This window comes from Cannabis sativa, chromosome X (genome assembly GCF_029168945.1).
Source record: "Cannabis sativa cultivar Pink pepper isolate KNU-18-1 chromosome X, ASM2916894v1, whole genome shotgun sequence".
In the NCBI taxonomy this organism is placed as follows: Eukaryota; Viridiplantae; Streptophyta; class Magnoliopsida; order Rosales; family Cannabaceae; genus Cannabis; species Cannabis sativa.
The window spans coordinates 55,458,363-55,473,528 of record NC_083610.1 but is presented as its reverse complement, the minus strand read 5'-3'; the positions used below and the strand labels follow the sequence as shown (position 1 = coordinate 55,473,528).

At 37.1% G+C, this 15,166-nt stretch overlaps 2 protein-coding genes across 2 annotated transcripts; both read left to right on the top strand.

Moving 5' to 3' along the window:
• The first annotated feature begins 6,599 nt into the window (after positions 1–6,599).
• LOC133031723 (uncharacterized) lies at positions 6,600–8,923 on the top strand. The gene is made up of 2 exons (XM_061105314.1): positions 6,600–8,199; positions 8,510–8,923. The coding sequence occupies exons 1-2, from the start codon at positions 7,224–7,226 to the stop codon at positions 8,536–8,538; spliced, it is 1,005 nt and encodes a 334-aa protein (XP_060961297.1). The 5' UTR covers positions 6,600–7,223; the 3' UTR covers positions 8,539–8,923.
• Positions 8,924–11,561: 2,638 nt separating this feature from the next.
• On the top strand, positions 11,562–15,148 carry LOC115720894 (uncharacterized). Its single transcript, XM_061106172.1, has 4 exons — positions 11,562–11,907; positions 12,085–12,249; positions 12,324–13,682; positions 13,857–15,148. The coding sequence occupies exons 1-4, from the start codon at positions 11,562–11,564 to the stop codon at positions 15,146–15,148; spliced, it is 3,162 nt and encodes a 1,053-aa protein (XP_060962155.1).
• Positions 15,149–15,166: the final 18 nt, after the last annotated feature.

Below are 15,166 nucleotides of genomic sequence, written 5' to 3'. Positions count from 1 at the left end.
TTGTAGCCTCAGAATGATTCGTTGGAACACTAGATTTTACAAACTTCGTGACTCCAGAATTTTCCATTCCATTTGATCCAATGCTTGCGAAACCTCTTTGACCTGCATTCTGTGCTTTTTCAAAAATAGAAGATCCAGGGTTAAGCATTTGAACATTTTTCTTAAAATTTTCAAGTTCCTTCTTTAAGAGAGTGATTTTTTCATCTTTATCACAAACATTTGTCTCATACTCTTTTATTTTTCAGTTCACACATTTCAATTTGATGAGACAATTTTTTATTCAATTTATTCAACTCTCTATTTTCAGAAGCAACCTGAATCCATTTTTCATACATGACTTTGTATGATTCAGCAAGAGACTCTTCACAGATTTCAGACTCATCTGAATCTGATTCCTCTTGTTTGGTGGTATTATTCAAACATACCAATCTAGCTTTTACCTGTGAATCACACAACACATTAGTCATAACAGAAGTTAGGGCAACATTTTCAGAATTATCTTCATCACTTTCGGTTTCATCATCACTCCAAGTGACATTGAAACTTTTCTTATTCTTTTTCAGAGTATTTGCACACTCAGATTGAATATGCCCAAAACCTTCACCTTCCCTGCACTGAATTCCCTTTTTGTTAGAGACAGATGGTTTAATAAAAGTATTACCTTTTGAAACTTTCGAAATATTCTTTTTATTTCCCATATTTTTCATATATTTCTGAAAATTCTTTGTTAATAAAGCAATCTCATCATCACATTCACTATCAGAATTTTCATTATCAGCAACTTTCAAAGCAATACTTTTACCTTTATCATCAATGGATTTGGGTTTGTCCTTTTGTTTAATCTGTTGATTTAATTCAAAAGTAAGTAAAGAACCCATCAATTCTTCCACCTTCATTGTGCTAAAATCTTTAGCTTCCTCCATTGCCAAAAGTTTAGTATCGAACCTTTCTGGAAGAACTCTAACAATTTTTCTCACAAGAACAGAATCATCAAGCTTTTCACCAAGAGCAAAATATTCATTAGCAATATCAGATAATTTTTCATAGAATTCAGTTAAGGTTTCATTATCAGACATTCTAAGCTCATCAAATTTAGTTTGAAGTATGATAAATCTAGATCGCTTCACATCAGAAGTTCCCTCAAACTGAGTTTGAAGGATCTCCCAAGCTTCCTTAGCAGAAACACAAGATGATATAAGTTTAATGTAACCTTCACCTACACCGTTAAAGATAGCATGCAAGGCTTTGCTATTGTAGGCAGAAAGTTTATCATCTTCAATAGACCATTCCAGTTCAGATTTTATAGTAGTATTACCTGAAGAATCTGTCTCAACTGGAAGAGACCAACCTGATAGAACCATCCTCCAAGCTTTCTCATCTTGAGATTTGATGAAGGCCCTCATTCTAACTTTCCAATAAGGATAGTTAGAGTCATTAAGCAACGGTGGTCTAGAAATAGAACTTCCTTCTGCAAAAAATGACATTTTAACACAAAAACGTTATAGGACCACACTAAGAGTTTAGTGTCCCGCTCTGATACCAATTGAAAAACTGTGTTTTTGCAAAATGTTAGTTATATATAAGAAAATATAAACTGTAAGCGTTTGCAGAAGCAGAAAGTAATTATGCTACAGCAAAACAAAACAGGCAGAATATGAAATATTAGCAGAAAAATAAATAACTTGACACAAGAGATTTATACGTGGTATCAGTGTTCTCCCGAACACTCCTAGTCCACGGGGCCACGCCCAGAGAATGAAATCAATTAATAAAGTATCAAAATTACAAAGACAATTGACTTAAACAAGTTTAGACTCCCTCTAAAGTATTGTCGCAATCCTTTGTAATCCACTTTATGAATCTGACTTCTTGAAACACCTTCAAGCCCGAACTCCCTTCGTCTTTGAAGTGTGAGTGCTTACTTCCTCCCGAAGTAAGGCTTCAACAAGTCTTCTCCCGAAGACCAAGTGCTTACTTCCTCTCGAAGTAAGGCTTTATGAAGTCTTCTCCCGAAGACCAATCTCTTGTTCAGTCAAGTAGTTCTTCACAACCTCTAGGATAGAGTAAGAACAGAAATAAACAACTAGAACCTAGATGAACAACTAGGCTCTCACAAAACAAAGAAACACTCTTCTCTCAAAAAGATAAATGCAAAAAATGATTAATGGAAGAGCTGATTCGAATGGCTGCTCTCTAGGCTCTATTTATAGAACATAGAAACCTTAGAGACAGTCACAATATCGAATATACAGCTGTACAAAAACTTTCCTAAGAAAACACGATCTGCAGCATCAGATTCGGATGCTGACGCAGCAAATCAGACCAGAAACGGGAAACTTGCTATAATCGGGTCCGATCCTCTATTAATGTTTGATTCCTGCCAAAAACAGATTAGATATTCTGATTGTATCAAGATACAATCGAAATCAATAAGGAAAAGGCAATAATCAAAGTTTCGCTAAATAAGACAACTTTCCAAAAGAGAATTGCTTCTCTTTTAAGAAGTTTCCAAACAAAGGAAAGTTCAGCTGAAAAGTGCAACTTTCCTAACAAGAAAAAGAGCAACTACAAACCGAATAAACAAGGTAAGAAATCAGTTATGAATGCACAAGAATCTTACCATACAAGAAAAAATATTTTGTCAACTAACTTGCCAAAAAAAAGGACTTTACAAATGTAAAACGTACCACTTTCGGTACACAACACTTCTTCTTCTTCTTCTTCTTTTTTTCTCTTGCTTTTGTTAGTAAATTAAAAATGGGTAAAAAATATTTAAAAAAAAAACCCATAGCCCTACTTTTTTTATAGTTTCGAACCCAAAAGGAAATCAATTATTCATTCTCTGAAAAAGAGAAAACCAAAACGTTTGAAACCGATCATTGAAGGTTCAGACTCTGATTTTGAGCTTGATGATGGAGATTTTGAGATACCCAAAGTGCTGAAGGTATTCATATTATTTTTCAGTTGTTTTAGCATTTTTTTCCTTTTTTGTTGTAGATGTTATGGGTTTTTTTCTTCTCTTATCTTTGTCTTCTGCTCATTTTAATTTATTTGTTGTTACTATGTATTTGATATTTTTTATTTCCTATTGTATGCATATTTTTTTAGTATTTTTTAATGGTTGTTTTGTTGTTATATGACTTTTTTTTTTTTTCAAAAAAAAAATAGTTGAATACATGTTACCCTAAACCCATTAGTTATTGATTTTCTCATCTCTACCATCTTGAAAATGTTCTTCTTCTTCTTAAGCTTTTTTTTTTCTTCATTTGTTTGAAAGATTGATCTATGCTTTTTCAATTGTGTTTTCCATTAATTCTTGCTCTTCTCATCTCCATCATCTTCAAAAAAAAAAAAATCAGTTTTTTAAGCTTCTTTTTTCAGTATTTATTTTTTATTTTTTATTTTTTTATTTGTGCATGTTCAGTCTCAGATATCAATTTAAGATTTTGTTCATCACTCCGTCATTTTGTTAAAAATATGGTTTGTGTTCTGTATGTGTTATTCGGTGTTTAGTATTATATACTTGATTTTTTTTATGTTTTTAACAGTTGTTTTTTGTTGTCCTGAATTATTTTTTCATGTATTTAAGGTAAGGGGAAATTTTCCAAGGTAAAGGTTCCCTCTCGTGATGTTATGATAGTCTCCACTGGGAAAAGAGTTATTGAAGTATAATTTTTTTTGTTATTTTATTTGGTTGTTTTATTTTGTAGTTTTGCTGTTGTTTTACAATTATTTTAGTCATTTTTTATGTTATTGTTCTAAGATTGGAATTTTAAATATTTACGTTTTGACAGAAAAAATAGTTATTTTCTGGCTGTTATAGTATTGCTCTGATGGTTGTGTTGAAGATGGAGGCTTTGTATATGTTTTGGGGCATACACAGTATAAAAGAAATAAAAAAAGTCTAGGGCAGTATATTTGTAAAAAATACCATGCTGCAGTATTTTTGTAAAACTTACCGAAAATTCTAGTATTTTTGTAAATCCTCCTAAAAAATATAAGGTGTTTCTACAATGTATTCCCTTAAAACATGTAATGATGCTCTCTCTATCTGTTTTAGCATCTAGAAAAATTTTGTAGTCTATTTTTTTTTTTTTTTATATATTTGTGTACGTTATAGTTATTTAAGATATTCTATAAAATTTTGAGAAATTCAGAATAGTTTACAATATAAAAATAGTGTTCAAATAATCTATTTTATAGATTTATAAAGTAAAATAGTCAAGCGTGTAATATTATTTGAATTTTGCTTTTGGCATGTTAAATTTTTTTAAATTTATTAAAATTTTATAAAATATCTTAAATAATTATATAATATATATAACTAGGAGAAAAAATTTAATTAAAAATTATTTTAAAATAAATTAAGGTGCCAAATCTTTTTAGCAGAATTAATAATTTTATTAAATTATAATATATGTATTTATATATTGAATGAGTGCCCGAGTGGGGTTTTTTTGCTCTGTTGCAGTTAGCAGTTTTCAACCGTTTTCCCCCCTGTTCTTCCGTCGTCCTCGCCCATTTCTGCCATGATCTCCGATAACTTCCCTTCCCTTCCTCCACATTCGTTCCACTTTCCCCACTCTATCACACCCCACTGTTGTTTTTCACCTTCTATTTATTCCTCTGATCAAAGCATTTTCTCATTATTCCTCCGTTTCTTTTTCTCTCTTTCTGATTTATCTCTATTTATGGAATCTCTAATTGGTGATATGTCTTCCAAAATTGTTTTATCTGAGAAGGAAAGGGCTGCTCGTGTCCTTACTGAGACTGATCTTCGAGCTTCAAGCACTCACTCTCAATTTTTCCTTGTTGCCCGATGTCTTTCAAATGATTTCAACCCCAAAACCTTTATGAAACGAATGGGAGAAATGTCGTTTTGAAGTCACTGTTTCTGAGATGCATTCTGATCTTTACTTACTTACTCTTGGCTGTGCAGGTGATAAACTTAGGCTTTTGGAGGGGGAACCATGGCATTACAACAACTATCTAATAGTCTTACACTCACCAACTGTTCTGCACAATGTCTCTAAGGAGGATTTAAACACAGTTCAGATTTGGGTCCAAGTTCATCGACTTCCATTTCTTAGTAAGTCCCGTGCTCTTGCTTGTAAAGTTGGTGAATGGATTGGTGAATACATTGATGTCCATGAAGATTCACTTCATGAGGGCTGGGGTTCTTTTCTTAGAGTCCGTGTTTGACTGGACATCCATCAGCCTTTGATGCGTGGTAAATTGGTGAAACTTCCACACATTCGTGATGAACATTGGTTGGAGTTTCGTTATGAAAACCTCCCAACTTTCTGTTTCCATTGTGGTCGTTTGGGTCATCTTTTTGAAAGATGTATTGGTTTTCTTGAGATGGTTGATGAAGGAATTGAACCAGATTTGCCTTATGGTCCTGATTTGTTGGGTGACAAACTTCCCAAATCTGGTTATGAAAGATATAGGAATGATTTTTCCAAAGCTAATGCATACCCTTTTTTAACTCGATTAACCCGAAAATCTATTACCTCCATCTATCCTAAACACTTATCCCAGAAAAACCTCTCTATTGGCTCTACTCCTCACCCGTCCCTTCTTACAATTGCTGAATCTTCATCTCAATCCAACCTTGACAAACATCTAACCAGTACCCCACCTGAACTCCCTTCCCCTTTTCCATCTTTTTTTTTCAACCTTCTATGCCTTTAAACCCAAATGGCCCTATTGTTGATAACACATTGGATTCTGCTACTATGACATCTGCTACTATAACCACTACTAGGCCCTTTATCCACTCCACTCCTATAGCCACGTACCCCCCAACTTCTCCTTCTATCAACCTTACACCCACAAACTCACCCTCCTCTGCCAGCATCCCTGTTACTGCTGCCACATCTTTATCTGCAAAAGCTAAAGGCAAATCAATTATGGTTGAAGATGATCTATCGGGTGAGGGGTCTCCCCAAAGAATTTTCAAAAGACAGGTTGAATCTGACAACCTTCGAAGTGTTCTTAAACGGTGTAGGAACAATACTCAACCTCAAACTCATTCTGAAGGCTCTCCAACACAGTCGGTTTCTTCTCCACTCCAAGATTCCTCTGAGTTGAATTCTTCTTTTCCAGCGGGTGTTGTTGGCAAACAACCCCGCCAGCAGCCATGAATCTCATAAGTTGGAATGCTCGGGGTTTGGGTAACCCGAGTGCATTCCGTCGCTTATGGCTGTTAGTGCGTAAGTACAACCCTCAGCTTTTGTTTCTTATGGAAACCAAAGCTACTACTGGTTCTCTTGTTCGATTTAAACAATCTTTAAATTTTTGTAATGGTTTGGAAGTAGCTCGTGTTGGCTTAAAGGGGGGGATTATGTTATTATGGAAGGAAACTGTAAATGTATCACTGCTTTCAATGAATACAAACCATTTTGATTGCTTTGGGTCTTATGAGGATGGCCCAAGATGGCATTTTTCTGCTGTATATGGATTTCCTGAATCTGTCAACAAAAAATTCACTTGGGAACTTATCAATAGACTTGTTGATGTATCTCCCATGGACCCGTGGTTATTAATTGGTGATTTAAATGAAATTTTCTCTCTCACACACATAAGAATGGAGGTCCTTTAAGGCATGATAACTGTTAGAGTATTAGCTGTATATTAGGTGTAAAAGAATTAGGGTAACTTGTATTTAGTAGTTTCCTATTTTGTTGGTAGTTTCCTATTTCCTAGTCTCCTAGCTTTGTATATAAATATGTACTATTCTATGAAATACACATATAATTCGATTCACTATTTTCTACATGGTATCAGAGCATTGTGATTCAAAATTCGAAATTCGAAATTAGGGTTCTGAAAAAAAAAAAAAAAATTAGGGTTTGAGTTTAGGGTTGTTTTTTTTCGAAAATCCTATTTGGAGTGAACATTGTTTCTCACCGCCCACATAGGAGGACTGCCCAGCCGCCGATCTACGAACCCCCGAAGTCCGGTCGCCGGATTCCTCGCGCGTGGGGCTCACGCGCCGCCTGAAGCTTCTGCGCGTGGGGCTCACGCGCCGGCGCGTGGAGGCGCGTGTGACGGCGCCTTCGACGGCGTTCTGTTGCCGATTCTTCACTGGGTTCTTCTAAGCCCACTCGCATCTGTTCTAGGTTGTAATTCGGTATTTGTTTGTCTTCTTCGTGTTTGGGTGTTCATTCTTTGGTGTTCTTTTGTTCTTTTTCTCTGTCTTTGTGTTTGCTTTTGAGATTATGGCAGAGATAAGATCAGATTCAAAATCAGTTGTTGTTTCTGATGTTGTTCCCGTAATGTCTAAAATCACTGATCATAAGTTGATTGGTTCGAATTATTTGGAATGGAGTAAGACGATTCGACTGTATTTGAGGAGTATTGACAAAGATGATCACTTGACTGACGATCCTCCTGAAGAAACAAACGATTCAAGGAAAATATGGCTCCGTGAGGATGCTCGCTTGTTCCTTCAAATTCGAAATTCTATCGATAATGAGGTAATTAGTTTGATTAATCATTGTGAATTGGTTAAAGAACTAATGGGTTACTTGGAGTTTTTGTATTCTGGCAAAGACAACATATCTCGCATATATGATGTTTGCAAAGCTTTTTATCGCGCGGAGAAACAAGATAAGTCTCTTATGAATTATTTTATGGCTTTCAAGAAAACATATGAAGAACTTAATGTGCTATTACCGTTTAGTCCTGATGTAAAAGTTCAACAGCGCCAACGAGAACAGATGGCTATTATGAGTTTTCTTGCAGGACTCTCATCTGAATTTGACTCTGCAAAGTCACAAGTTCTCTCTGGTTCTGATGTCTCCTCTTTACAAGATGTGTTTACTCGTGTTCTTCGCACAGAGACTACCTCTTCAACTCCTCTGAATAGCGCCTTGGTGAGTCGTAATAATTCTGCACCGGAAAGAAACTCTACTCCAAGTGGATTTAAAGGAGGTAATTCACAAGGACCTGATAACCGCACACCAAATTCTGGGAGCATCATGTGCAATTATTGTAAGAAACCAGGCCACACCAAGTTTGAGTGTAGGAAGTTACAATTTAAGAATCGACAACAACGCTCTGCTAATATTGCAAGCACTAGTGATGCATCTGACAAATCGGTCCTTATTTCTGCTGATGAATTTGCCAAGTTCTCAAGGTATCAGGAAACACTTAAGTCTTCATCTTCTTCTGTCACTGCGATTGCTGATTCAGGTAACTCTAATGATGCCTTCTTTCCAAATCCTCAAAATGGGTCATTGATTACGGTGCCACAGATCATATGACGGAGTAATTCCGTCTCTTTTCCACTTTTCGCCTCACAGTCCCACTTCTGTTGTCACCTTAGCTGATGGGTCAACAGCTTTTGTTCTTGGATCTGGCACTATTGTTCCTACACCTATGCTATCTTTATCATCGGTCTTACATTTACACCGATTTGTCCTTTAATTTGCTTTCTGTTAGTCAACTCACTCGTAATCTAAATTGTTGCATCTCATTCTTTCCTGATCATTGTTTGTTTCAGGATCTTATGACGAAGAAGATTATTGGTAAAGGACATGAATCTGGTGGCTTGTATGTTCTTGACCCACTTCCGCCAACCTCTATTGCTTGTTCGAGTGTTGCTTCCGCTTTTGAGGCTCATTGTCGTTTAGGTCATCCATCCCTTCCTTTGCTCAAGAAACTGTGTCCCCAATATAGTAGTTTATCTTCGTTAGAATGTGAGTCATGTCAGTTTGCCAAACATCATCGTGTTAGTTTGAGTCCACGTGTCAATAAACGTGCTAGTGTTCCTTTTGAGTTAGTTCATTCTGATGTTTGGGGTCCTTCTCCTATTTTGTCTCAACCTGGATTCAGGTATTTTGTTACTTTTGTGGATGATCATTCTCGTTTAACTTGGTTATATTTAATGAAAAATCGTTCTGAGTTGTTTTCTATATTATGTGCTTTTTGGGCTGAGATTCAAACTCAATTTAATGTATCTATTCGTACTTTGAGAAGTGATAATGCCAAAGAGTACATGTCTGCTCAATTTCAATCTTATATGACCTCTAATGGCATGCTTCATGAAACTTCTTGTGTTGATACGGCACCTCGAATGGTGTTGCGAACGTAAAAACGGACATCTTCTTGAAAACCGCACGTGCTCTCTTGTTTCAAATGAAAGTCCCTAAACCTTTTTGGGCCGATGCAGTTTCCACGACATGCTTTCTTATTAATCGCATGCCCTCTTCTGTTCTTAATGGTGAAATTCCATTTAAAATTCTTTTTCCTAATAAGTCATTATTTCCAGTTGCTCCGCGAGTATTTGGTAGTGTTTGTTTTGCTCGCGATGTCCGTCCATCTGTCACCAAATTAGACCCTAAGGCACTAAAGTGTGTCTTTCTTGGTTATTCTCGTCTTCAGAAAGGGTATAGGTGTTACTGTCCTGATCTCAACAAATATCTTGTGTCTATTGATGTTACTTTTGTAGAAAATACACCTTATTTTTCATCTTCCACTACTTCTACTAGTCAGGGGGAGGATGATGATTTGTTGGTTTATTCTGTCACATCCTATGCGCCTGCTCCATGTTATGGCGGGTCTCTTGTTCCTTCACCTGCCTCGGTCGTCACCCCCACAATGTCTACACCTCCACCACCTCCACCACCTCTACCACCTCCACCACTCCCTCGGCCTCCTATAGTGTACACCAGGCGCCCCCCTCCTCCACCTCCTGTTTCATGTCCTGCACCTGCATCTTCGTCATCAGATCTGGACATCTCAGATGATCTTCCCATTGCACTACGTAAAGGTAAACGTCAATGTACTTTTCCTATTACTTCTTTTGTGTCTTATAATCATCTCTCCTCTTCTTCTTGTTCTTTTATTGCTTCTCTTGATTCTATCACTATTCCTAAAACTGTTCGAGAAGCGATGTCTCAACTGGTTGGCTTGCTGCAATGATAGAAGAGATGAATGCTTTGGTTGCGAATGGTACTTGGGTCTTGGTTGATTTACCTTCGGAAAACGAGGCCATCGGGTGTAAATGGGTGTTCACGGTTAAATTCAATCCGGACGGCACGCTTGCTCGCTTAAAGGCCCGTCTTGTTGCCAAGGGTTATGCTCAAACCTATGGAGTGGACTATTGTGATACTTTTTCTCCTGTTGCTAAACTCACATCTGTTCGACTGTTCATTTCCATGGCAGCTACTCATCATTGGCCTTTGCATCAGCTTGATATTAAAAATGCTTTTCTTCATGGAGATCTTGAGGAAGAAGTATATATGGAGCAACCTCCTGGGTTTGTTGCTCAGGGGGAGTTAGGGCGAGTTTGTCATCTTCGCAAATCTTTATATGGATTGAAACAAAGCCCTCGTGCTTGGTTTGGTAAATTTAGTCAGGCTGTTGAGAAGTTTGGTTTGTTGAAAAGTAAGTCAGATCATTCTGTGTTTTATAAAAGATCAACTGTTGGTATCATTTTGTTAGTGGTGTATGTTGATGACATCGTTATTACTGGAAATGATACTGAAGGCATCTCATCCCTTAAGTCTTTCATTCACACCCAGTTTAACACGAAAGATTTAGGGGAGCTCAAGTATTTCTTGGGGATTAAAGTTACTCGGAGTAAACAAGGTATTTTTCTGTCTCAAAGAAAGTATGTACTTGATTTGCTAACTGAGACAGGGAAATTGGGATCAAAACCTTGCAATGCTCCAATGAATCCAGCTGTGCATCTTACACGTGATGGGAAACCATTTGAAGATCCTGAGAAATATCGCAGGTTAGTTGGAAAGTTGAATTATTTAACTGTGACTCGTCCAGATATTGCATTTCCAGTTAGTGTTATCAGTCAGTTCATGTCTTCCCCAACAATTCATCATTGGGCAGCATTAGAACAAATTTTATGTTACTTAAAAGGAGCACCAGGACGAGGTATAGTTTACAAGGATCATGGACATACCCAGATTGAGTGTTTTTCTGATGCAGTATCAAGTGTGCTCCAAGGTAGATAGACGATCCACTTCAGGATATTGTGTATTTGTTGGGGGCAATCTGGTCTCTTGGAAGAGTAAGAAACAAAATGTTGTATCTAGATCCAGTCCGTGTGTGAGGTAATATGGATTTATCAGCTTTTGACTGAATTCGGGTTTAAGACTTCTATTCCAGCAAAATTATGGTGTGATAATCAAGCTGCTCTTCATATTGCCTCGAATCCCGTATTCCACGAGCGAACTAAGCACATTGAGATCGATTGTCATTTTGTTCGTGAGAAAATTCAACAAGGTCTGATCTCCACAGGATATGTAAAAACCGGAGAACAACTAGGAGATATTTTTACAAAAGCTTTGAATGGGGTGCGGATAGACTATCTTTGTAACAAGCTGGGCATGATTAACATCTATGCTCCAGCTTGAGGGGGAGTGTTAGAGTATTAGCTGTATATTAGGTGTAAAAGAATTAGGGTAACTTGTATTTAGTAGTTTCCTATTTTGTTGGTAGTTTCCTATTTCCTAGTCTCCTAGCTTTGTATATAAATATGTACTATTCTATGAAATACACATATAATTCGATTCACTATTTTCTACAATAACCAAATGGCTGCCTTTCGAACTACACTGGATAGATGTTTTCTGCAAGACTTTCCTTTTGATGGTGATGAATTCACATGTGCTAAAAATAGGAAAAATCCTTCAGCTTTAAAAGAAAGATTGGATTGGTGCCTTATTAATCAGAAATGGACCGATGGTTTAATGATCCCAAAGCTCACTCATCTTGATTATTTTGGCTCTGATCACCGTGCTCTCTTGGTCAATATTTTTTCACCAGCCACTACTGATTCTATCACACCAAGAAGGTCTCGTTTTCGCTTTGAAAAACTCTGGTTATCTGATGCTGAATGTGCTGAGATTATTTCCAATACCTGGCTGCTTCAACCCGATTGTGACATGGCTTCTAATCTTCATTCCAACTTGTAAAATGTTGCTGATAATTTACAGAGCTGGCACACCCGAAAGTTTGGACAATTAAAGAGTGATATTTCTCAAGCTCAATCACGTGTGAACCATATCAATAATTTACCTTCTCCAACTTTATTACATTCTCACACTCTTAACACAGCCGAGTCTATTCTTGATGATCTGTTAGCAAAAGAAGAACAATATTGGCAGCAAAGGTCTCGTATTGATTGGTTGCAATCGGGCGATCGCAACACCAAATTTTTTCATGCCAAAGCTAGTGCTAGAAACTCCACCAATAAGATTAAATCTTTGAAGGATGCTGATGGTAATACTGTCACTGATCGAGATGGGATTTCAAACATTATTTGTCAATACTTTCAAGAACTTTTACTGCCAAAGAGGAAGATCATTGGGCACTCTCTCATGTTCTCTCTACTATCCCAACTACGATCAATGATGACCAAAATGAATTTCTGCTTCGTGATTTTACAAGAGAAGATGTCTTTTTTGCTCTGAAATATATGGCTTCTGATAAAAGTCCGGGTTTGGATGGTATGTCGGCTATGTTTTATCACCATCATTGGCACATTGTTGGGGATCTTGTTTCCTCGGTGGTCCTAAATATCCTTAATGACAATGGAGATCCTACTATTTTCAATAAAACTCTTCTTACTTTGATTCCCAAAGTTAAGAAGCCGAGCTCTATGAAAGACTTTCGCCCTATTAGCCTCTGTAATGTTGTGTACAAGCTTGTTTCCAAAATGATTGTTTTCAGGTTTAAGGATGTTCTTCCTTTGGTCATATCTGAAACACAGAGTGCTTTTCTACCCAACCGCTTAATTACGGATAATGTTTTAGTTGCTTTTGAAATGATTCATTCTCTGAAACATCGTAAGAAAGGTTCTAAGGGCTATGCTGCTATTAAATTGGATATGAGCAAAGCCTTTGATCGTGTTGAATGGTCTTTTTTGGCTGCGGTAATGGGTAAAATGGGTTTCAACATTCGATGGATCTCCCTTATCATGAGATGTCTGCATACTACATCCTTTTCTTTCAATCTCAATGGTTCTGTGGTTGGTTCCATTACTCCTCAGCGTGGACTACGTCAAGGTGACCCGCTTTCTCCATATCTCTTTCTCATATGTTCTGAGGGGTTATCTCGATTATTACAATATGAGGAAAGAATCGGTCGACTTAAAGGATATGCTGTATCTCGAAAGGCTCCAATGATATCTCACTTGTTCTTCGCGGATGACAGCCTCATTTTTTACCAAGCTGATGACCGATCTTGTGGGTCTATTAAACGTGCTCTAGACATATACCATCGCGCTTCCGGTCAAGAACTCAATCTAGACAAATCGGTCATGTCTTTTTCTCCCAATACTCCTCCTATTGTTCAGAACTCTTTTCAGAATATTCTTGGTATGCCTATTAGTGAGTGTCACGAAAAATACTTGGGATTGCTAGCTTATTCTGAACGAGATAAGAAGCAACTGTTTAATGATATTAAAGAACGCATTTGGAAGTTGATGAACTCGTGGAATGACAAACTTTTCTCTATAGGTGGGAAAGAAGTTCTCTTGAAGGCAGTGGTTCAGTCAATTCCTACTTATGTTATGAGTTGCTTCAAGTTGCCATCTACTTTCAGTCACCAACTTGAGCAAATGATGGCTAACTTTTGGTGGGGTTCAGACAAAGATAAGAAAAAGACTCATTGGAGAAAATGGAAACTTCTTTGTAAAACCAAAATGGATGGAGGTATGGGATTTCGCTCATTTATTCCTTTCAACCAAGCTCTATTAGCTAAACAAGCTTGGAGGATTCTTCAATATCCAAACTCTCTTCTCAGCCGTGTCTTGAAAGGAAGGTATTTTTCTCAAAATGGTTTTCTACAAGCTTAGAAATCTGGTTGTTCATCTCTCACTTGGCAAGGTATTTGTTGGGGTCGTGATCTTCTTGTGAAAGGTTTGAGGTTAAAAATTGGTGATGGTTCTAGTGTTACATGTTCTTCAGACCCTTGGATTCCTAGGCATTCTGAATTTACACCTTTCTACTACTCGGGAGACCCCCAGAATCTGGTTTCGTTCTATATTACTGAAGACAAAGAATGGAACTTGCCATTACTCACCTGTGACTTTTCTGCTGTAGACATTGATTTTATTCTTTCTATTCCTCTATCTTCTTCTCATGTGAGAGACCAATGGATATGGCATTTTACTAATTCAAGTGAGTATACTGTACAAACGGGCTACCACCTTGCAACTGAACTTGATGAATCCGAGCTTCCTACTTCTTCTACTTCTCAGCATTCATGGTGGAAATACTTTTGGAATCTGAAATTGCCTTCCAAAGTTAAAATTTTTGTGTGGAAAGCTTTTCATCGAGCTATTCCTACTGCTGCTTCATTATGTAACATGAAGATAATTGATTCTGCAGCATGTAGTCTTTGCTCTAATGCCTGGGAGTCTATAAAACACGCACTGCTTCTCTGTAAACATGCCAAGAAAGTTTGGCATTCTGCTGGTTATTCTCTTGATTATGATATGCTTGCACGAATGAAATTCAGTGATTGTCTGGTTTTGTTATCCACCCTTAAAACCACTTCTGAAATGGAACAAATGTTTTGCACGATGTGGTTTTTATGGACTGATAGGAACAATTACATACATGGCAAACCGGTCCTCTCTCCATCACAAATATGGGCGAAATCTGCTGCCTATTACTGCAATTTTCAGCATCATTCTACGATTCAGAACTCACCTATGATCTCTACAGGTGCGGCTACTCAATCTAAATGGATTCGACCACCTCTGAATGAATTAAAAATGAATGTTGATGCAGCTTGTGATGTTTCCCGTAACAAAATTGGTGTTGGTATTATTGTTCGAAACTCTTCTGGTCAAATTGTTGCGGCTTATTCAAAGTCATTCACAGGTAGATACAAGTCACAAGAAATGGAAGCTAAAGCTTTACTCACGGGATTAGATTGGGCTGCTCACCACAATTTGTTGGTTTCTACTTTGGAATCTGATTCTCTAGTTTTAGTTAATTCCATTAACAGTCAATCTACTGCTATTTCTTCTTTTGGTGATTTAGTTTTAGATATTAAAAATCGTTTATCCTATCTCTCCTCTGTTTGTGTATCTCATGTTAAGCGAGATGCTAACCAAGCTGCTCATGGCTTGGCTAAACAAGCTTTGGTGTTGGATAATGATTGTATGTGATTTGAGGAAATTTCCTCT

Bases quoted from the DNA above. Each gene is read 5' to 3' on its own strand.
- LOC133031723 (XM_061105314.1), top strand. From the start codon at position 7,224: ATGGCAGAGATAAGATCAGATTCAAAATCAGTTGTTGTTTCTGATGTT. The intron at 8,200-8,509 runs GTAACTCTAATG...TGTTTGTTTCAG, and splicing joins CACTGCGATTGCTGATTCAG to GATCTTATGACGAAGAAGAT.
- LOC115720894 (XM_061106172.1), top strand. From the start codon at position 11,562: ATGGCTGCCTTTCGAACTACACTGGATAGATGTTTTCTGCAAGACTTT. The intron at 11,908-12,084 runs GTGACATGGCTT...CTCTTAACACAG, and splicing joins CTGGCTGCTTCAACCCGATT to CCGAGTCTATTCTTGATGAT. The intron at 12,250-12,323 runs GTAATACTGTCA...TTACTGCCAAAG, and splicing joins ATCTTTGAAGGATGCTGATG to AGGAAGATCATTGGGCACTC.